The sequence below is a fragment of the Taudactylus pleione genome, unplaced genomic scaffold (genome assembly GCF_031769625.1).
Source record: "Taudactylus pleione unplaced genomic scaffold, aTauple2 ptg000276l, whole genome shotgun sequence".
Classification (NCBI taxonomy): Eukaryota; Metazoa; Chordata; class Amphibia; order Anura; family Myobatrachidae; genus Taudactylus; species Taudactylus pleione.
The window spans coordinates 15,157,921-15,181,990 of NW_028284678.1; the positions used below are offsets into that span (position 1 = coordinate 15,157,921).

General features: G+C 43.8%; 1 protein-coding gene across 2 annotated transcripts in view; it reads right to left on the reverse strand.

The window, feature by feature from the left end:
* The window catches only part of LOC148513622 (uncharacterized), a 55,865-nt gene that overhangs the window by 25,465 nt on the left and 6,330 nt on the right, over nucleotides 1-24,070 (reverse strand). For both annotated transcript variants that reach the window (XM_088481674.1, XM_088481673.1), the window contains 2 exons: nucleotides 19,266-19,435; nucleotides 15,954-16,119 (listed from right to left, as the gene is read on the reverse strand). In XM_088481674.1, the coding sequence (XP_088337800.1) occupies nucleotides 15,954-16,119; nucleotides 19,266-19,435 (336 nt within the window). The remainder of the gene's footprint in view (nucleotides 1-15,953; nucleotides 16,120-19,265; nucleotides 19,436-24,070) is intronic.

Genomic DNA, 24,070 nt, shown 5'->3' on the forward strand with positions numbered 1-24,070 from the left:
GCTATCACCCAGTACACTGGGATAGAAGATATTAAAGCTAGCACTCACCACAGGGGAATGATAGTTACGGTACTTGTGGACAGTCTGAAAGAGACTTTAAAACCTCGGGTTCAGACCTCACAGCCTGGCTGGCGGGGACTTACAATAGACACCCTCATAGAAACCGCCATTGAACATGATAAGAACATCTCCAAAAAGAGAGAAGCCCAGAGCGAGAAACTAATGGCTGTCAGTATACAAGCTCTAGAGGGAATGACGGTAACATCACAGCCAACAGACACGCTTGCACTTGCACACACACACTCTCACTAACCCCACTCAACAACAAACGCAACTCTATCCCACTAACCCGATGCAACCACAGGTCCCAGGCTATCCACCAACTTCTTATCCCCCACAATACCCTTACCCTCCCTATCCTTACCCATATCCACCACCTTTACCCTCTCCACAAACCTCACAACACCACATGTCTTCACCCGAAACACGAACATGCTTTAACTGTAAACAAACAGGACACTTAAGTAGAAACTGTACAGTAAAAGGAGTAGGGATCCCACATCAGGGAAGACCTAGATATCCCCATAAGGGATATGCATAAAGGCCAGCAAATGTTCAGCAGGCACCATCTCCAATTGTAGCCGTAAATGCGTTATTGGAGAATGGTAGCCAACGCTAGGGGTCAGGTCATACCTGTAGTCTGCAGATAGTCAGATTAACGGGAAGTACTAGGGAAGAACCGGTCATGATGGTTGATGTAGCTGGTACTGAATATCCTTTTCTTGTAGATACAGGGGCGACCAGGTCAGTGATAAAATCTCCCGTTAATTTACAGGTGACCAACGAGACAGTACCAACAATGGGTGTAACAGGTAAAGTGGAACGTTATCCTTTAACAAAGTCCACAGAGGTTACTATTGGGCCGTTGCATACCAGACATTCTTTCCTTCTGGCTGCTGCGGCTCCTACTAACCTACTGGGCAGAGACTTGTTATGTAAGATGGGATGTGTTATATATTGCACCCATGATGGTGTATATTTAGATATCCCAGAGAGAATGGTATACGAGGTGCGGGATATGTTAGACACTCCTCAAAGGATAATGTATCACTCTACAGTTTTAAATGAAACTCCATCACAAGTAGATGAAATGTTGTCCCTAATTCCAGATTCCCTTTGGACTAAGGATGGACAGGACACTGGATTAATGGGAAATGTAAGCCCTGTAATGGTAAACTTAAAAAGCGGTAGGCAAGCTCCAAAAATTCCCCAGTACCCACTAAAACAGGAGGTAGAATTAGGGGTTTTTCCAATAATTGAGCGATTGTTACAACAGGGAATTTTAGTTTGTACAGCTAGTGTAGCCAACAGCCCCATCTTTCCAGTGAAGAAAAGTGGTGGGAGGAGTTATAGGCTGGTACAAGACCGTAGAGGTGTTAACAAGGTAGTAGAGAGCCAATTCCCCGTAGTGCCAAATCCAGCTGTCATTTTGATGCAGATCCCACCAAGTGCAACCCATTTCACTGTCATTGACCTCTGTTCTGCTTTCTTCTCTGTGCCTCTCCATCCTGACTGTCAGTATCTATTCGCATTTACATACAGAGGTTTACAATACACATGGACACGATTACCCCAAGGTTTCATAGACAGCCCCAGTATCTTCTCCCAGGCATTGCACGACTGCTTACAATCTTTTCAACCTGCCAATGGATCTGTTCTAATTCAATATGTGGATGATTTATTGCTATGTTCTGACTCGTTTATGTCATGTTTGAATGATACTAAACTTTTGTTACTTCATCTCTCACAAACAGGACACAAGGTGGCTAAGGATAAACTACAGCCGTGCCAATCCAGAGTAAAATATTTGGGACACTGCCTAACCCAGGGGTTGTGACACCTTACAACAGATAGAATCCAAGCCATACAAAACATGACACTGCCGCAGAATCAACAGCAAATTCGTACCTTCTTGGGAATGTGTGGATATTGCCGAATGTGGATCCCAGGTTTTTCTATTTTGGCCTTACTTTTACAGGAATTAGTCTTTTCCTCGAAGCCCGATCGTGTCATATACACAGAGGAATCAGAACATGCTTTCCTTAATCTTAAGGATAGTCTGACAAGAGCTCCTGCATTGGGAATACCTTATTATGAAAAACCTTTTGATTTGTATTGTACGGAAGCCGATGGTTGTGCTGCAGGTGTCCTTACACAAAAACATGGTGATGCCAGTAGGCCCGTAGCATACTACAGTGCCCAATTGAACACGGTAGCAAGATCACTCCCCACTTGTTTGAGAAGTGTAGCAGCTACCACTCTATTGGTGAGTAAAAGTGAGGACATAGTATTGGGCCATGATATGATTGTCTACACTCCCCATGCTGTATCTGCTCTGTTGAACTCAGCTCAAACCAGACACGTCTCCTCGGCTAGGTTCACCAAATGGGAACTAGCCCTAATCGCTTCTGCAAATATTGCAGTACGCTGAATCCAGCAACATACCTACCATATGTACAACATGATGTACAAAGGGTGGAAGGAGAGAAGTTGCTGGCGGGAGGTGAGTTCGGCAGACATAATGATACGCACGATTGTATGACATATCTGAATCAGACCTTTACTGCTAGACCTGACATACATGACACACCTTTAGAGAATGTGGATGTAACTTTTTATACGGATGGGAGTTGTCATAGACAAACAGACACAGGTGAGTTATGTACAGGTTATGCTGTTCAAAATGACACAGACATCATAGAAGCTAAACCTCTCGGTCCTCCTCACTCAGCCCAGGTGGCAGAGTTAGTAGCACTAACTAGAGCATGTGAACTGGCAGCAGGCAAATCTGCTAACATTTACACTGACTCGAGGTATGCGTTCGGGGTGGTGCACGATTTTGGGGCTATATGGCTTCTGAGAAATTTTATGATGGCAGCAGGCACACCAGTTGCACATTCCCGACACATAAAACACCTTCTATAAGCAATCCAACTGCCCAAAGCAATGGCAGTAATAAAGTGTAAAACCCACACATGTGAGGAAGACCCGGTATCATTGGGCAACAACAGGGCGAATGAAGCTGCCAAGTGGGCAGCAGGTTTAAAAACAAATGTACCCATAAACAAGTAATGGTTTTCCAAACAGTTGACATGCAGAAATTAATTGAGATGCAAAATTTGTGTTCAATTCAGGAAAAATCCATTTGGAAGTCCAAGGGTTGTGGGCAAGAGTCCTCTGGGCTCTGGAGGGACGGACATGATAAGCCAGTAGCCCCCAAGGCATATTACCCCAGCCTGGCTGAGGCAGCACACGGTCTGACTCACCTGGGTAAACAGGGTATGTGCAAGTTGGTGAGGGCATACTGGTGCGCACCAGGTTTTTCTTCACAAGCAGAGAAGATAGCAATGTCCTGTCTGACCTGCTTGAGAAAGAACATAGGGAAAGCGATCCCTACCGAACCGTCCCACATTCCACTGACTGATGGACCTTTCCAGGTGATACAAATTGATTTCATCCAATTACCACCCTGCAGGAACCTTAAGTATGTACTAGTGTGCACAGACATATTTTCTAACTGGGTTAAGGCCTACCCAGCGGCCGCTAATACTACTGCGTTTACTGCCAAGAAAATAGTTCAGGAATTTGTATGCAGGTACGGTATCCCTAGAATCATCGAGAGTGATAGGGGAACCCATTTCACAGGTGATGTTTTTCAAAATATGTGTAAGCTGATGGGTATTAATAGCCGACTTCACACCCCCTACCGACCGCAAGCCAGTGCCAAGGTAGAGAGGATGAACGGGACTATTAAAAATAAGCTAAGTAAAATCATGGCAGAGACTGGACTAGGATGGCCAGAAGCGTTACCCTTGGTCCTACATAGCATAAGGACCACTCCTAGACCTCCTCTGAATCTGTCCCCATTTGAAATATTGTTCGGTAGACAACCTCATTGGATTATAAGTCCACAGGAAGATCTAAAGGGTAACAACGAGGTAACTGTGAAGTATCTTATATCAATGAGTAAGCAGTTAAAGCAACAGCAGCAGAAACTGAAATTGTTGTCTAATGATACGCCTGAAACGAACTGTCATGATGTTGAACCAGGAGAATATGTAATGATCAGAAATTTTTTGCGTTCAGGTTGTTTGACTGATCGGTGGGAAGGTCCGTACCAGGTGCTGCTGACGAGTACTACATCTTTGAAGGTGGCCGAGAGAGATACCTGGGTCCATTCCACTCACTGCAAAAAGGTCAATCAACCGGTGGAGAAACAAGTCGGAGACAAAGCTGATAGCGTGGATCTGTTGCTCACGAGCTTGTTCCAGGAGGTTTGAAAAGGTCGTAGTAAGATACCTGAACTGAGAGAAATTTGCAGGTCTTGTTGTGATAATGGACGGGCCTGCTGTGTTCATTTTCATATTTTCTTTTAGAGTGTTCACCATCCTGGTCAGTCCGGGGATATCCAGTGTATGTGATGGGGGACCGATTGAGGAAACGGGAGCTGATGGCAGTGCTGATGGAGTGGAATCAGGAGGAGTGCAATGCCAATCAGGGGAGTGTCTTTCCAATCTTAGGACTGTTATTGTTAAAAGAGCTGTCATCCCAGATACTCGGGGAAGGTGTGGAGGGTTATCGTCTGAGGATTCCTGTATTTGTGAGCTTTGTGGGTCCCTAGTGGATGAGAACTGTATCCAACGGTGCCAACCTTAATATAATCCGTACTGGGGAGGGTATCCTCTAGAGGATTATCAAAGCATGGTAGGCAAAATGTTAAATCAAACTGATTGCTGGGTGTGTTCACATGTGCCCCAGGGACAGCATAACGTAGGGTTGGTGCCATTTCCACTGAATACCACGGAAATTTTAGAATTGCAAAAAGGGAAAACATTGGATGGAAAATTTCTATCATCCAAACCACCTCATTTCAAACTCTATCAATTCCAAGTAGATAGATCACTTTTGTGCCTAAACATAACCAACCCAAATAAACCCTGGAGTTGGGAAGTGACGGGGAATAATCAGACGATGACCTTCTCACAAAGAGCTGATAATGAGTCTATAAACCATGATCTGCTGCGCTCCATTAAGTCTGGTGGGAAACATTTTAGTTATCGGTATACATTGAGTTCCACCAAAGAAATTATTGGTAAGGTGCCAGATCGTTATTGTGCTAAAATAATACAGCCAGAGACTTGCATGAACCAGATGGAAGACCCAGAAATAGGATTGTTTTTAAGGGAAATGTGCTTAATGATAATGATGCATACCATTCCTTATGTTCTCCCTGATAATGTATATTTCATCTGTGGAAGAAAAGCGTATAAATGGCTCTCCCCGAGTTCCGAAGGTTTGTGTTACCTGGGAAGAGTAGTCCCAGAAGTTATGACCCTCACACATGTTGAAATGCTGGGAATACATAAAAACACACCGTCACCATATCTTCACACACATTATGAACACAGGGGCAAAAGAAATATGGTACCTGGTGATATACATAAAGCCACTCAGTTAATCAGTGAGACAACTGGCTTCCAAGTTTTAGTCGCCCTGGATCCCACCAGGATTGCTAGGGGTACATTAAATTTTAGATATATCCAGGAACTTGCTAAATTAATAGATAATATCACCGAGATGTACGATGACACATTCAGGTACACAGGGAGAGAATTGCAAGCGTACAAGAAAGAACTGGTACAACACAGGCTAGTGTTGAATTATTTAACTGCTGTTACTGGAGGGTATTGCGTAACATTGGCCACCCAATTTGTAGTAAAATGTTGCACCTATGTCACCAATGATACCAGTGACCCTAAGGAGGTGATAGACCGGAAGATGGATGAAATTCTGCAGCTAAAGTGGGAATTTCGCAAGAACCATAACGCTTCAGTGGCTGAAGTAGGGGAAAAGATAGAAGGATGGGTGTCATGGCTGAACCCAGTAAAATGGTTCTCAGGCCTAGGGGAATGGGTCCAGGAAGTGATCGCTAGCATAGGCAAATTCTTGATCATTATACTGATTGTCATCATAATAATTGGCATATGCGTCTGGTGTGTTCCTATTGTGTTGAAGTGTGGAAAATGTAAAAACAGAGTGAAACGAAAGAACGAAACTATGATGGTGGTCACAAATGACAATATATATACCGAGGTAGATACAGAACTGCATTACAACCCTGAACTAGGAAATACAATCGTTTGATGTATTATATTTAGACATGCATAGAATGTATTATTGAAATGTTATTCATAGAACACCTCAGATAATGTAAAGTCTCAATTCCCCTTCAAGACTGCTTTTATAAGACTGGTGCATTCCCACACCTTTCACATGATCTTCCAAGATCCGCGGTGTGCGTATAATAGTTTTATGTCCCCACCCAGAGACACATTATTGATGGATAAAGAACCACCTTGTGCCATCCCATAATAACACCAAATAATACGTAAATGTAAGCCTAAATTAAATTCTAATAGCAGATTGTGATAGCATGTTGTTTGCTATCAAAGGGTGGACTGTCAAAGCTGAATAATTGGCTGAGACAAGTTCAACTTAAAATTTAATCGTGGCGATGCCATCTTGCGACTGGCCACAAGACGCCATCTTGTGAATGGCAGCAAGACTCCATTTTAGAAAAGAAAGCTTACACAAGCGCCATTTTCTCAAAAATACATAGTACACAATCCACAGTGCAAAATTGCTAAAAGTAGCAATTTTGCTACTCACAACGCAAAGTTGCTAAAAAGTAGCATGAACAGCTTTTTAACAATCTTCCCCTAACACCTACCGACGGTGTTTAGCAGACATAAAATAACTTTCCAACGCATTAAAATCACCACAGACTTATATTTGAGCAGTAGCAAAGTAGTGGTGTTTTCCCTGCATTCACATTAACACATACGCGATGTAGCAAAAAGTAGCAAATTAGTGGTGTTTTCCCTGCACTTCATGTTAAACATAGGACAATGCAAAATAGCGATTTAGATGCACAGCCAGCTTTTTAGTGATCTTTCCCAAACCCATACTGGCATGCTCACACACATACACAGAAGCCTTTCCAACTTAGTGCTGGTCGCTAAGTGCCCCACAGACCCTCAAACGCACAACACAATTTAGTGTCATTTCTCCCCGCATACACATTTAAAAGCAATGGTCCCGCAGCACGAAAGGAATGATTATTACTTGGTTTAATCGCAATGTCAGCATATAAAGAAATGAATGTTTTCTGTAACTATGGCTTAGTAAATGACAATTGGACCGTGTTTGGTGCTGTACTGATCTACTCTGTTCCCACAGCGCTCCGGTGGCATCGGTGAGGAGATCAGAACATGCGGCTATGAAATATGAATGTTAGAGAGAATAACTTCTTGAAATGTTGTATGCCATAGTTAGATTAGATTTATTATGCAGCGGGAAGGTGAACACAATCAGGCTGTTAGAGGCTGGGTTGAGTCTTTGCACTGACCTATGAATTGTACTGTAACGGAAGAAGCAAGAAGAGGAACCAATGAGAACTTGCCAACGTATTCTATTGTATTGCTTATCCCAGTACGGGTATATATGTGAGTGCTCTGAAACGAGATGCCAGTCTGCGGTGTTCCTGTTATGCTGTTTCGACGAAGGTCTCATTATTGATGCCGGTATCTGGTCCCAGAGCACACGCGTATGTATTGACTGTACCTTATGACCTAATGTTTGTACAATTTAGTTTGCGCTCATTGGCCCTCATTCAGAGCCACTCGCAAGCGGGCGCACGTACGTTAGGCGTACGTACAAAAATATTTAAATTCAAGGGCTCGCTCGTATTTTCGATAGCATCTAAAAATCCTCCCCAAACTCAGACGACCCCTCCTCTAACTAACGAGCGTGCGAAATAGCGAGCGTACATCCCCGAAATGGCTTGAAGGGAATGCACGCACAAGTATAAACCGGAAGAGGCCATGTCAGATGTCGATTACCTGCTCCTTTATTCTGCCTACCTCCATCAATCGTATGATGCCAATCAATGTATCAATTAGCTTAATGGTTTTTTTTTTTCAACACAATACAAGAAACTTTACTCTTGTCCGTGTTTGTGTTTACCCGCAGAATACGTACGGCTTAAACATTCGCTTTTATTGCTCAAAAAACATGTTAGCCACAATGAGACAATTGTTCTATTGCTGTGGATCCCCGCATATTTTCCGGAGTTCATTTCTTTATTTAAATTTGCTTACGCATGTCACTGCATCAAGCCTATCATAACTCTCCAGAGATTTCTGACCCTGTCGAAAACATGACTCATACACTAACCAATCAAATTGCTCCTGTTAATTTCCAAGCTACATTAGCCAATCAGAAATTTTTGGCACACTTTATCAAAAATGAATTTTAAGAAAAACACCATTGCCATCATGAGAGCCTCGGCATTCACCAGGCGCGAGCTGCTGGTGCTAACGGAGGTGCTGGATCGGCGTATCACCAGCCAGCCTCCACCCATCACCAACCGGCAGAAGCGTTCCGCGTATGCGGAGGCACGGGCCCGCCTGCGCTCCTTCGGCTCACGCCGCAACATCGGCCAGCTGGAGCGCAGGTGGTCTGACCTGCAACGGCGAACGCCCCGCTTGCTGGCATGCTTTCGCATGCAGATATTGGAAAGTAAGTGTTATGTATTGTGGTTTTCATGTTTGTCTTTGTGGGGCAAACTGCGTGTGCATGTTTTCATGTCTGTCCTATTTTTTCATTCTCATCATATCTGCGTGTGCATGTTTTTATGTCTGTCCTATTTATTCATTCTCCTCATATCTGCATGACCATGTTTTCCCTCTATTTCTGATATATTCATTCTACTCATATTTGCATGTTTTTTGTTGGTGGTGGGTGATTTTAAAATGTTATTTGGGCAGGATTTGGCCAGAAACTAACCACAATTTGTTTGACATCTTTTAGGGGGACAGGCAAGACTACGCCGTCACCGTCCGGCCAGACGGCAGTCCCGCCCACTCTCACCCACCCCCAGCCAACACTCCACCCCAAATAATTCCCCTATTCCCCCCTCCTCCCAAGCCTTCCAAGAGCCTCTCCCGGAACTGTCGGGCCTCCTTCCCCTCCGTCCCCCTTCCCCCTCTCCTCCAACCACCCCTCTTCCAATTACCCCCTCCCCGGAGTCCGTGATAACCCCGCCCCGTTCTTTGGGGAATGAAGGCTCCTCCGAGGATGAAGATGGAGGGACTTCGGGATCTGCCGTTTTGGCTACCGGTATGTTTTTCTTTTGCGTTTTTTTTAACCACAAACTGTTTGTATGTAATCATGTGTCGTTCCTTTATTCGTGATTTTTGGGTTCTTTTTTGGTGATTTAGCAGTTTGCCTTTACCTCTTCCTGCTGATTTCAACATACACATATCACACCTGTGGGTATTTCTACATAGGCCTTGTAATTTTTGCAGCACCCCTTTTTTTTTTAATTTTGGTTTTGGAGTGATTTGGTTGTGTTTTTTTTTTTTTAATGTGGATTCCCTATTGTTTGATTAATCCACACACTTTTCTCACCCACAGAGGAACAGAGGCGTCGGCAAGAGGTCGAACATTGTGTGGCACACATGCGCCAAAATGTAATTGGGGTGCTTGTGGCCCTTGACCGGCTGTCTGGCATCCTTCGGCAGTAGTTTTTTTTTGTTTTTATCTTTTTCCAAATAAATTGTTTATTTCTAATATACGTTCTGCCTCATTCGTTTTTTCAAAACCAAAGATAGTTAACCCTGACATAAGTAGACTGTTCCTGCAAGGTTTTGCATTTTTTAAAAATTAGAGTGGGTTTTGTATTTGTATGTAAAACACCCTCAAGAAACACATAACAGTAACAATGTCATTTCCCTTTTTGTGTGTAGTGGCAATTAGATATTTCTACATTTTACAGGTTCCTAGTTGGTGGGCAAGCTGCTTAGGCGAATCTTACAAAGCCAAATGATTGGACAGGCTTCCTTTTGGTGTGGGTTGGGAACCTGAAAACATATTTCATTTTTGCTCAACTGGCGTCAGTACTGGATTACCCCTTAGTCAAATGTAAGGTGTGTTAACCTGGTTAAACTTGCTGGTAACGTCCAAAAAAAGGAAGAACATTTAACTCTCCAAACATTTATTCACAACATAACTGAGAAATCAAAGTGGTCACTCACAAAAAAAACACACAGTGAGAATCTCAAATACAACACATACCCAATAAAAACAAACAAAAAAAAAACAAATCAAGAACTGGTTGAGGAAGGACCATGCCAAAATGATTCCACAAACATGGCGTTGCGATATGGGTTCCAGAATATATTCACAAAATGAGCAGATCCAGGTTTGGTAAGGGTAGCATGAAGTAGTGAGCGTTGTAGTGCCAAAGATTATGTGAACAAACCGAAGATGTTGAAAAAAAGAAAACAAAATTAGATGTTCGCAAACAAACACAAACACATTAGGTTAAAACACAGTTTTGTTCAAACTTACCTAAAAAATCTGGCCACCACATCATCGCGTATGGCCCCCCCACATACTGACCTCCGACCAACCTCGGGGTGGCCATCCTCAGGTAAGGCATCCTCTGGCTGCATTCGGACACCACTCCTTATGGCGATGTTGTGAAATATCCCACACAGGACCACAATTTTCGACACCATATCCGGCAAATACATGAGCTCGCCACCAGAGCGGTGGAGGCATCTGAATCGGCCTTTTAAAAGGCCGATACAGCGCTCCACCACTTGCCTGGTGGCTGTAAGTGCGGAATTATACTCACTTTGTGGCCCTGGTGTGGGAGCCAAATAAGGAGTGAGCAGCCAGGACATGCAAGGATATCCACTGTCTCCTATGGAAAAGAATTAACAACATCAGGAACACTGTGTATCAAGCTTAACATTGTTATGTACTAAAGGTCTCCACTTACCCAGAAGCCACGCATCACCAGCTTGTAGGTTGGTTAATTTGTGCCATATCCCTGATTGCCGGATGATGAAGGAGTCATGTGCACTTCCGGGTAATTTAGCATTCAGGGACAGGATCTGGAGGGAGGCATCACATACCACCATTACATTCAGGGAGTGATAGTGTTTCCTGTTTCTAAATATGGCCTCCAGCCGGGCTGGAGGCTGAAGTGGCATGTGAGTACCATCCACAACCCCTATGATGTGTGGGAAGGCAGCTATTTGGTAAAAATTGGCCTTGGCCACACTAAGGGCACCCATATCCAAAGGCATTTGAATAAAATGATGGAGGTGCTTGAAAAGTGCCTCCATCACTGCCCTCAGGATCCGGGAAAAGGAGGATTGGGAGATGCCCGCCACTATTCCCACCGTTGTTTGAAATGATCCTGAGGCACAGAAATGTAACACCGCCATAAATTGCGTAAGTGGTGGTATTGCTGTTGGACTGTCAATTTGCCGCTCAAGATCACTTTCTATTAATGAGAGAGTGTCTATGATGATTTTGGGAGGTAGACGGTAGCGTCTTAAAACCTCATCATTGGGCATTCCAAAAAGGGTGACACGTGTTCGAAATATCTGGGGCCTTGCATGCCTACGATGCCTACGCCTGGGACGAGATTGAGGTTGGTCGGCTTCCGGGAGCATGGCCAGAACAATCCGCCCCAGATCAACCTGAAATTCAAAAATTTTAAAGTAAGGCTTTTGACCCACCCCAAAACTATATTAAAACAACTTAGCTTGATGATACCATCCATTGCTGCTTACATGCCGGGGTATTGTCATGATACGTCCAAACTGAAAATAAACACCAAAATTACTTGACACATTTCACTCTGTGCATTTTTGTTTACAAATTTTGTGCTAGACCAAAGTTAAAATATGCCAAACACCCATTTAGCAAAACAGCAAAGCGACATTTAACACAGTACATCAAAATGGGTCGAAATGTTGGCACAAAAAGCGAAAGAGAAACCACCAAAAAGTTAGAATGATTATTAAGCTGTTAAAAATGCGCTAATTAGTTCGCTAATACAAGTCACAAGAGTAACTACTAAAAATGCGCTAATTAGTTCGCTAATACAAGTCACAAGAGTAACTACTAAAAATGCGCTAATTAGTTCGCTAATACAAGTCACAAGAGTAACTACTAAAAATGCGCTAATTAGTTCGCTAATACAAGTCACAAGAGTAACTACTAAAAATGCGCTAATTAGTTCGCTAATACAAGAGAAAAAATGGACTTACCAAGAGCAAATATATAAGAGTCAAAAACAAAAGGTCTTTTGGGTCGAAAATAAACAAAATCTAAAATAGAAGAAATTATGGATCCAAAATTTAAAAAAAATAAGAAACACAATGAAACAACAATTGAACAAAAGTTAGACTTCACAAAACTTACCAAATCAAGAAACGAGGTCCCAAAAATATAAACCAACAAAGATAACGGAAAAAAAAAAACGCAAATCAAACCAACAAACGAATCTACAACCGTCAACTCCTTTCTACGCAATCAATAAACTCCAGCCAAGATAACCTCCAACAATCCCAAAACGCCACCTCGACTTGAGACACACCAAGCCATAAATAGTGTTTCGTTTCCCGCACAAATTAAGGAGGGATCATAGGGCCGCACAATCAATGATGCGGCCGCAAAATAAGGACGCATGTATAAATACGTCACGAAAACACATTCAAATTCTGGTGTATTTCTTGTTTGGACCTCAGACATGGCGACAGACCAGGGAAAAAATGCCCAAGAGTCAGGCGGTAAGTCTTTCATGCATTTTCTATCAACGATTAATTTGAAACATAAGATTAGGCAAGTTGTGATTTTGTGAATTCTGTAAATTTACACAAATAGGTGAGGAGGATGACATGGAAGAGGCTGCTGGGCCCAGTATTCCGGCCAAAGCGGCCAAAAAAAAAAGGCAGCCACATTTCACAAGAAAGGAGATGGAGGTTTTGATCCAGAAGTGTGTGGACATCCTGCCACAGGCAGACAGGAATATGAGTCTAAGCCAGAAGTGGAGAATGTGGGAAGAGGTAGCCGTTGCTGTCAATAGGGTGGGTGATTATGTCCGTCTAGCCCGGGATGTCAAACGGCGGTAAGTAAACCCTTGCCCCCCCTAAAAACAAACCCCATTTTAAACCAAAGGATAATGGCTTCCATTTTTTCCCACAGATGGGGCGACTTCAAATATCGCTTAAAACAAAAACTCGCGGACAGGGCTAGGCATGCAAGGGGGACAGGTGGGGGTCCCACCCCTGTGTCATTGGAGTTGACGGATTTAGAAGAGCTGGCACAGGGGTGTGTGCAGCCTGTGGAGGTGTTTGGCGTGTCCAACATGGATACGGACATGCCAGACTTTGCGGCTCCTCATGTTGTCCCAGGTAAATCTTTGGATGTCATCAACTCTGAAATGTTATTGTGCCAATATGTAGATTGTAATGTGAGGCTTTTCTCTTTTTTCCTAACAGAGACACATGCGGATGAGTCTGCTCCAGAGGGGAGCCTTGGCCGCCGAATTTCTGCTGGCTCTGCAGGGGAGGAACCAGTACATCCGGCTGAGGACCCTGCAGAAGCCAGTCCAGGACAATCCCCCTCGCAGGCAGTGGCTCTCCTCACAGAACTCAATTTCAAATCGGATTCCCATACGGAGATTCTGCAGAGGATGGACGCCAGTCTGCTACGGGTGGCTGAGGCCCTGGAGCAAAATGCTGCGGCCAACGAGACCATTGGTCAGGCCCTGGCGGAAAATACCAGGGCCAACATCCGCATCGCCAATGCCCTGGATCAGCTCGTTCGCCAGCACATGGTGGAGACGACCTCCCTTCCTGCCGGAACATCAGGATCCTCCACCTCTGGCACAACATCAGCCAATCCTCCAAATGTGCCTAGCCCTGTGCCTAGTCCAGAGGCCACAACATCTGCCTCTGGACAGGCCAGCCCGATGACATCCGGGACACGGTCTGGCGCCCTCCCTCCCCCATCCAAACGGGTGAAAAAACGGTGACAGCAATGGTGACTTTTCCCACAATCCTTCTGTGCTTGGCTCATATTCCTTTCGGGTCAAAACTTCCCTCTCCTTTCTTGTGAAATGTTTTTATTTTTTTGATGTATGTTTATGTCAACAGTTATGTTGGGCCAATTTGTTTGATTTGGGAACATATCTTTGGGCAAAAGAGATGTCCCCAAAATTTTTAAAATAAGTTTTTTTGTTTGAGCAATAAATTGGAAATTAAACAATGACATTGGATTGTGAAATTATTGTACAAATGGGTTACATTTAATCCTGGGCCAAAAGGCAAAAACTCGGCCAAAAAAAAAAAAAAAGGGCTCTTTAAGGAACGTTTAAAAATTCATATAATTCGGCAAATTCAAGAGGCACAAATAAAATGGTGCGAAACTGAAAACATGATGAAATTATTGTTACAATAGGCCCTAACCACCAAATTGCTGCCCAAATAAACCCCCCCAAATGTACGCAAATTGACTGTGTCATCCTGACATTAGCAGCTCTGAGTTCCACCTGCGTACGTTTTGTGCTATCCCAAAAAACTGATTTCAAAACACATACCAAGCCGGTTCTCAATCCAACACTAATTGCTTTTCTGCCCACCCGCGATTAATCGCAACAACATCGTGGAGTCCTGGGACGGAGGAGAAGGCCATCGCCAATGTGGTCGAGTAATCCAGACCCTAAGCTGTGCGAGCATTTGGAAGGGAAAGAGGATCATCCAGTGACGTAGGAGTCGGTCCGTACACATTTTACGCTCGCATCTGCTAATGTATGTACGCCCCAAAAACGCCTCGCCACGCCTGCGTTTTTCCATCTCCACCCTCGTCAACACCCTAAAATGCCCTGTTCTGTCAATCACATTTGACATGTCACTTCCTGTACGCTATTTTAGGAACGAGTCCCAAAAAACTCGCAATCTGCAGTACACACATGCGCAGTGTAACACCGACGCATGCGCGGTTATTCAACATCGGAACGCAACGAGCGTACTGCTGTTAACAAGTGGCTCTGAATGAGGGCCTTTGTTAGATCATAGCGTGGTAACATCTGTACTTTTACCTGAATAATAATCTTTAGCGCGTTGGACCGCTATTCAACTGTCTTAGAGTATTATTAATGGTATAATTAAACACGACGCTAATTAGCGACATCTTGTGGTTTTAGAAGGTATAGGCAGGTTTTGTCTTAGAGGGTCTAGGCAGGTGAATCTTAGAGGTTTATAGGCAGGAATGTACTAAAGGTTTATTAACGCTTCAACTATATATATATATATATATATATATATATATATATATATATATAAAACAGAAAACTCAGCACCATTGTTAAATCACTCACAATAATATATAAATAAATAATGGGGTTTTGGTTCATGGATTGATCAATGCATTTAAGCCTGCAGCCCACATCACGGGACCCCACTTCTCTGCAAGTCCTACACTATCTGTCACACTGATGGAAACCTGATAGCTGCTATCACAGAGTTTAAACTGAAAAAATGTTACCTGGTTTAAAGCTCACCTGCCAACTAATGGCTTTTAAAGGCAAGGCAGTCACCTAACATAGCTTCTATCATATCGCAGAGCGCGATACTTTTCCACATGGAAAACCAGCAATGTCGGCGAAAAGTACGGGATATTTCGCTTCTAATTGAATATAAGTGTACGGATAGAGGGAGACCTTTCGCAATGGTGCAAACAACTCTCCCTAAGGGCAGATACATGCATTGACTTCCATGCACACAATGTAAGAACAATTTTGGACGTGTTTCGTTCAGCTCTACCTCACCCCCAGTGAGTGCGAAAAGCATTTCTCCTCTTTGGAAGACATAATGAATATTCAAAAAGATTATAAACTTACATTTAGGACTTACATTTTGTCTAGAATTTTACAGCTTCCTTGGACCTCCCCTATTAATTCCACGATTCATGTACGATTAAACTTCAATGAATTGTACTAGAACAAAAATGAAATAAATCTTGCTTACCCCTAACTTGGGAGGCTTGTGTAACGACGCATTTCTTGGCGGATTCCACTGCGTCTGTATTCACTGTAGATGCCCTCACTGAGACACAATAATTGGTGCTGGGCAGAAGTGAAGTAATCACTGTGCTGAAATTTTCTGTAAAAACATCTTTCATATATATAGGATCCTGTGTGATTTAAATGATCAATATTATTATAAAACAGATTGAAAAGCATACACTGCTGTTGTAAGTATTATGATTACATTATGATTTTGGCACTCTGCTGTGTGGCATATTCTATATAGTATATTATGAATTATGAATTTGGGGCACAGATGTGTGGCATATTCTATATAGTATATTATAAAGTATGAATTTGGGGCACACCTGTGTGGCATATAATGAATTGGTGGCAGTGTTATGCGGTACATTATGATTTTGGCGCTCTGCTGTGTGGCATATTCTATATAGTATATTATGAATTTGTGGCACAGCTGTGTGGCATATAATGAATTGGTGGCAGTGTTATGCGGTACATTATGATTTTGGCACTCTGCTGTGTGGCATATTCTATATAGTATATTATGAATTTGTGGCACAGCTGTGTGGCATATTATGAATTTGCGGCAGTGTTATGCGGTACATTATGATTTTGGCGCTCTGCTGTGTGGCATATTCTATATAGTATATTATGAATTGGTCAGAGCTGTGTGGCATATTATGAATTTGCGGTAGTGTTATGCGGTACATTATGATTTTGGCGCTCTGCTGTGTGGCATATTCTATATAGTATATTATGAATTTGGGGCACACCTGTGTGTTATATTATGAATTTGTGGCAGTGTTATGCGGTACATTATGATTTTGGCGCTCTGCTGTGTGGCATATTCTATATAGTATAAAATGAATTGGGCACAGCTGTGTGGCATATTATGAATTTGCGGCAGTGTTATGCGGTACATTATGATTTTGGCGCTCTGCTGTGTGGCATATTCTATATAGTATATTATGAATTTTGGTCACAGCTGTGTGGCATATTATGAATTTGCGGCAGTGTTATGCGGTACATTATGATTTTGGCGCACTGCTGTGTGGCATATTCTATATAGTATATTATGAATTATGAATTTGGGGCACAGCTGTGTGGCATATTATGAATTTGTGGCACAGATGTATGGCATATTCTATATAGTATATTATAAATTATGAATTTGGGGCACAGCTGTGTGGCATATTATGAATTTGCAGCAGTGTTATGCGGTACATTATGATTTTGGCGCTCTGCGGTGTGGCATATTCTATATAGTATATAATGAATTTGGGGCACAGCTGTGTGGCATATTATGAATTTGCGGTAGTGTTATGCGGTACATTATGATTTTGGCGCTCTGCGGTGTGGCATATTCTATATAGTATATTATGAATTTGGGGCACAGCTGTGTGGCATATTATGAATTTGCAGCAGTGTTATAAGGTACATTATGATTTTGGCGCTCTGCTGTGTGGCATATTCTATATAGTATATTATGAATTTTGGGCACTGCTGTGTGGCATATTATGAAATGGGGAGACTGATAGTGGCATATTATGAATTGGAGAGAGCAGGGGCGATTGGAGAAATGTTGCCTGGGGTGCCCGGAAGCCTTGCACCAGTCCTGCGTGCCGATGGTAACGGCTGCAGCTGTAGACGGAAAAACAGTGGGCAGAGCAGCTTGCCACATGGAGCCTCATGGAGCCCTAGGGAAACTACTACATAAAGTAGTAAGGCAGGCTTCCACAGCATCACGCTAATGCAGCCACTGTCTCAGAATCAGCCCCTTTGTCCATGCACATAAATCCGGAGCAGTAAAGGCATTCAGCTCTGCATTAGCTCAAAAGTGGGGTTATTTTAACATATAGGGGTCTTGGAGAGAGATAAAGTAGACAGAAAAAAAAGTACCAACCAATCAGCTCCTGCCATTTTTCAAACAGCCTATAAAGTGACAGTTAGGAGCTGATTGGTTGGTATTTTATCTCTCTCCACTTTATCTTTCTCCAAGGCTTCATACAAAGGGCCTCATTGCTGAACACATATTCCCAATAGTCGGGAATCTGCGTGTGTGCAGGACGGGTCCTGTGTGATCGGAAGCAGAGCTGCAGCAGACTGTCAGTGATTGACAGTCTGCTACTGTTTGGGGGCGGGGAGGGGACAGTGAGGGCCTCTGTTTTCCAAAACGGAGGCGTATCGCTTTTTCCCTTGGGGGGGAGGGAAAAAGCCAGTATCTCCGTCGGCAAAGATTTCCTGGCCTCTTTTGGACATCTGCGATGGCCTGCCTGCGTGACCCTATGGTTACTCAGCCGACCAAGGATCATGCAGATGATCTGATGCTGCGTCCGTGACGCAGCTCAGATCATTAATACATGCAGGAGGCATGACCCTGCATTAACATAATAGCAAGGAGGACGGAATTGCAAAGCTGCTTGCACATTACTTTCAGTTAGATTGTTTTTGCACTGCCTTCTTGCAGTAACAGAGTGTACTAACATCCACTAAATGTAGAAAATGTGACATTTGTGATAAAGACAGCTATATTGCCATCTCTCCGTCCTGACTTAGGGCCTGATTCACTACGGATCATAACTGCAATTGCAATAGTTATTACGCACACAGTCTCACTGCGATAGTATGCTAATCCATTGCAGCCGCTATGCTGTCGCAGCACAACATAAGGACGCCCACCTTACCTTACACACATCCGTAATCCATAGCAAGACTGCGAAACCATCGGTAACATAAAGTACCATCGCAGCCTCACGCACACTGGCACAAACTCTGACCTTACTCAGGAATTGCTAACCTCATCGCACGCTATGAGTACACAAGCTGCGTATGGCATCGCAGTGGATAATTTATGTACGCCTCTGTAACGGCGTTCGAAAGCACTGGCACCCCCCCCGTCACCACCGCCAAATGGTGCTTCCTGACAATCACTCTGCGATGGGTCTGCGTAGTCTCTGCGATCTCAGTCCCGATCACAGTGGCTAGTTCGCTCATTTGCAGAACGCAACAATCGGCCGATTTTGTGCGTAATCGCACTTGCGATCCTTGCTGAATCAAACCCTTATTTAAGACATTGTTCTGCTCCAACGAGCAGCATTTCTTTTAAAGAAAACTCTGGAGTTATTTAAGGGATGGACCAAAGCTCAAACTAGGAAGAACTTTAAAGTCAGTCATTGACATTTTTCCTGTCCTACACCAGACCGCAACCCCAGAAATACTCACAACCCAGAGCTGTAGCATACAGTAGGTCGGGCTGCACAACTATATTATGTGCAAACAAAACGCTGCCTACCTCTGTGGACAAATAAATCGTGTAATCCAGCACTGGGTAGACGTCGTCGCTCAGCATGGTAACATTGCGATTCTCCTTCTCACTCCATAAGTAAGAGACCGGAGGGTGGATAGAAATGTTGATGCAACTTTCACACGCAACAACGTCCACAATTGGAGGGCCTAGTATGGCTGGAAAAAATAAAAACAAGATTTGCGATTTGGGAAACATTTTCAAAGAGATATTAAAAGTATCCTCCCCTGCCGTTATAGAAACAGTGGGTCTCATTCAGACCCGCTCGCGAGCGCAGGACGCTCGCAAGCGGGTCGATGGTACCCGAATGCGCATGCGCACGACGGAAGGAAACTCCATCGTGCACATGTGCGAGACCCGGCGAGCGACGAGGTCTCGCACCAAAGGGGGCGTGCTGTCGATGGTGAGTGACAGCAGGCCTCCTTTGGTAGGCGTGCCGGGGGCGTGGCTGCCAGACGGAGGCGTTCCCATGGGAACGCCTACCGTCTGGGTCCGGCCCCACAGACATCAGTAGTGATGTCAGTGAGAGTGATTTTGGCTCTGATAGAGCCAAATCACTCCAGGGCTTGCGGCAGTGAGACCCTACCGCAGGGTCTCGTCGCAAGCCCGATGGTCGCGATGGTCTTGACCATCGCGACCATCATCATGGACGCTCGCTATAGCTGTGGGTGGTAACCCACAGCTATGCGAGCGTCCAAGAGGCCGCTCCAAGTTGAGGTAGGAGGGCCCTGATTCAGAGCGAGCGCTCTGGTCAGAGCGTCCGGCTCTGAATCAGGCCCAGTATTCCCAGCATGCCGTGCCAAATATTGGCAAGAAAACTTTGCCTATGATTTAGCATATATTATATACTAACAGTTGTCCCTGGCGTTATCTGGGTTTTTTGTGTTATTATTTTGCTCTCTTACTCCCCAGTTCTTTCTTCTCTTCTTCACGATGAGCGTGTGCTGTGCATTGTAATGCCAATGGTAATTATAGATTGGCTTAGCTTATCTATATACCATACTATTGTATGCAATAGATTTAGGCAGGTGTGGAAAAAATGCTGCAAAGTAAGAATGCTTTCTATCCCTGACTAGAAGTTTATGTGCCCTCAGTTCTAGCCCAAACCTCTGTTATATTTCTGTTCATTCACTTTGCATTTTGTAAATTGATAAAAAGAAACTATTAACATTTCTACTTTTGAAAGCATTTTTAGTTACTTTGCAGCATTTTTTCCACACCTGCCTAAAACTTTTGCACAGTACCGTATATCTGTACGGGGACAAAAAAATACATCAGAGCCTGTGATGTTTTGTTTTTTTTGTCCCATACATATACTATTTTAGCTAAGCTAAGCCCATTCTAACAATGAAACACCTTGTCCTAAGGGATGGCCATGTGCCGGATCCGTACCAATCTTTTGGATCGATACGAGATTGGCTTCTCTGCATTTAATAGGAGAAAAAGAGGCTAAATGATATTGATCATCTCCGGGATGGATATTACATTGGTGCATGCGCAGTGGTGGAGTCAGGGCCAGTCACACATATTCAGTTGAAACGCACACATGCGCAGTAGAGAAAACGATGCCAGGGGCTGGGTAAGAAAAGCGCCACCAGCATCATGATATTAGGATCGATATTGCTGATACATCAAGTTTCCAGGGTTGATTCAAAAAACAAAAACAACCACATGATATATTGCCTTCAGAAATTCTGTAACAATGTAAATCGCTTCCTCATCCTAAAACACTTTTATTTTAAAGAAGTTGGTGTCTCCCCTTCAAGAAAATAGATTTTCCAATATGTTTCATGGTAAAGGGTCAAATATATATATATATATATATATATAATATATATATATATATATATATATATACAGTCAGGTGCATAAATATTGGAACATTGGCCCTCATTCAGAGCCGTACGCTCTGAGCAGAGCGCACGCTCTGAATGAGGGCCGTCCTCCATATCTATGGAGCGTCCTCCTGGACGCTCGTATAGCTGTGGGTCACCACCCACAGCCTATACGAGCGTGCAGTTTGATGGCCGCGATGGTCTTGACCATCGCGACCACCGAAACTGCGAGCCGGAGCCTGCGGTTGTGGTTTTCAACCGCAAGGCCCGGAGTGATTTTGGCTCTATCAGAGCCAAAATCACTCCCACTGACATCACTAGTGATGTCAGTGGGCCGGCTTCTGACGGTAGGCGTTCCCTTAGGAACGCCCCCGTCAGGGAGGCACGCCCCCGGCACGTCCACCAAAGGGGGCGTGCTGTCAATCAACATCGACAGCACGCCCCCTTTGATCAGACACAACGAGCGAAGGAAAGTCCTTCGCTCGTCGCGTCTTGCGCATGCGCACAACGGAGCTCCCTCTGTCGTGCGCATGCTCAGTGCATAACATCGACCCACTTGCGAGCGGACAGCCGCTCGCGAGTGGGTCTGAATCAGGCCCATTGACAGAATTTTCATATTTTGGCCTCTATTCACCACCACAATGGCTTTGAAATGAAACAAACAAGATGTGCTTTAACTGCAGACTTTCAGATTTAATTTGAGGGTAATTACATCCAAATTAGGTGAACGGTGTAGGAATTACAATGGTTTCTATATGTGCCTCCCACTTTTTAAGGGGACAAAAGTAATGGGACAAACTAAACAATCCTAAATCTAACTTTCACTTTTTAATACTTTGGGGCCCATTTATCAAAGATCATTTGAGGTAAATTCCCCGAAAACACCTGTTTTCGGGGGTTTACCTCAAATACTAGTATCCCCCGAATGTATGAAGGAGGGACCGCAGCAGGTAGCGTTAACCGCTGTGTCCTATGGGCACTTACCGCATTTGAGCCGGCGGAGGGATCTTCCAGATCCCTCCGCCGGCAATGGGCGCCGCTCATGTGCAGTCCGCGGGACTGCGCATGCGCAGCAGCCCAGAATGCGCTCCGGCCACATCGCAGGGACGGGCTCTTTTCGGAGCCCATCTCCGTGCATGTGCCGGTTCATACATTCGGCCGGTATGATCGCATTTTGCAATGCAATCATGGGCGATACTGCATGCCCTGATCGCATTGCAAAATGCGATCCTTAATAAATGGGCCCCTTTGTTACAATTCCTTTGCAGGCAATTACAGCCTGAAGTATGGAACGCATAGACATCACCAGACGCTGGGTTTCATCCCTGGTGATGCTCTGCCAGGCCTCTACTGCAAATGTCTTCAGTTCCTGCTTGTTCTTGCGGCATTTTCCCTTCAGTTTTGTCTTCATCAAGTGAAATGCATGCTCAATCGGGTTCAGGTCAGGGGATTGACTTGGCCATTGCATAACATTCCACTTTTTAGCCTTAAAAAACTCGGTTGCTTTTGCAGTATGCTTCGGGTCATTGTCCATCTGCACTGTGAAGCGCCGTCCAATGAGTTCTGAAGCATTTGACTGAATATGAGCATATAATATTGCCCGAAACACTTCAGAATTCATTCTGCTGCTTTGTCAGCAGTCACATCATCAATAAATACAAGGGAACCAGTTCCATTGGCAGCCATACATGCCCACGCCATGACACTACCACCACCATGCTTCACTGATGAGGTAGTATGTTTTGGATCATGAGCAGTTCCTTTCCTGCTCCATACTCTTCTCTTCCCATCACTCTGGTACAAGTTGATCTTTGTCTCATCTGTCCATAGGATGTTGTTCCATAACTGTAATGGCTTTTTTAGATGTTGTTTGGCAAACTCTAATCTGTTCTTCCTGTTTTTGAGGCTCACCAATGGTTTACATCTTGTGGTGAACCCTCTATATTCACTCTTGTGAAGTCTTCTCTTGATTGTTGACTTTGACACATATACACGTACCTCCTGGAGAATGTTCTTTATTTGGCCAACTATTGTGAGGGGGTTTTTCTTCACCAGGGAAATAATTCTTCTGTCATACACCAAAGTTGTTTTCCGTGGTCTTCCGGGTCTTTTGGTGTTGCTGAGCTTTCTGGTGCGGTCTTTATTTTTAAGAATGTTCCAAATAGTTGATTTGGCCCCACCTAATGTTTTTGCTATCTCTCTGATGGGTTTGTTTTGATTTTTCATCCTAATGATGGCTTGCTTCATTGATAGTGACAGCTCATTGGATCTCATATTGAGAGTCGACAGCAACTGATTCCAAATGCAAATGTCACACCTAGAATCAACTCCAGACCTTTTACCTGCTTAATTGATAATGAAATAACGAGGGAATAGCCCACACTTGTCCATGAAATAGCTTTTGAGTTGATAGTTCCATGACTTTTGGCCCCTAAAAAAGTGGGAGGCACATATAGAAACCGTTGTAATTCCTACACCGTTCACCTGATTTGGATGTAATTACCCTCAAATTAAATCTGAAAGTCTGCAGTTAAAGCACATCTTGTTTGTTTCATTTCAAAGCCATTGTGGTGGTGAATACGGGCCAAAATATGAAAATTCTGCCAATGTCCCAATATGTATGCACCTGACTGTGTGTATATATATATATATATATATATATATATATATATACATGTAAAACACCCTGGTGATCAGTAAGTTAAGCTGAGACACATATGGTGATTGGTATACACAGCAAAAGGCATAGAGGACTGGACTAGTATACACAACAGAACATCATAATTCTGGTGACTAATATACACAGTAGAACATATTTTTTTTCACTAGTCTACACAGCAGAGCCCCATTCTGGTGGCTAGTATACACAGTAGAGCCCCATTTTGGTGGCTAGTATACAGTACACAGCAGAGCCCCATTCTAGTGGCTAGTATACACAGCAGAGCCCCAATCTGGTGG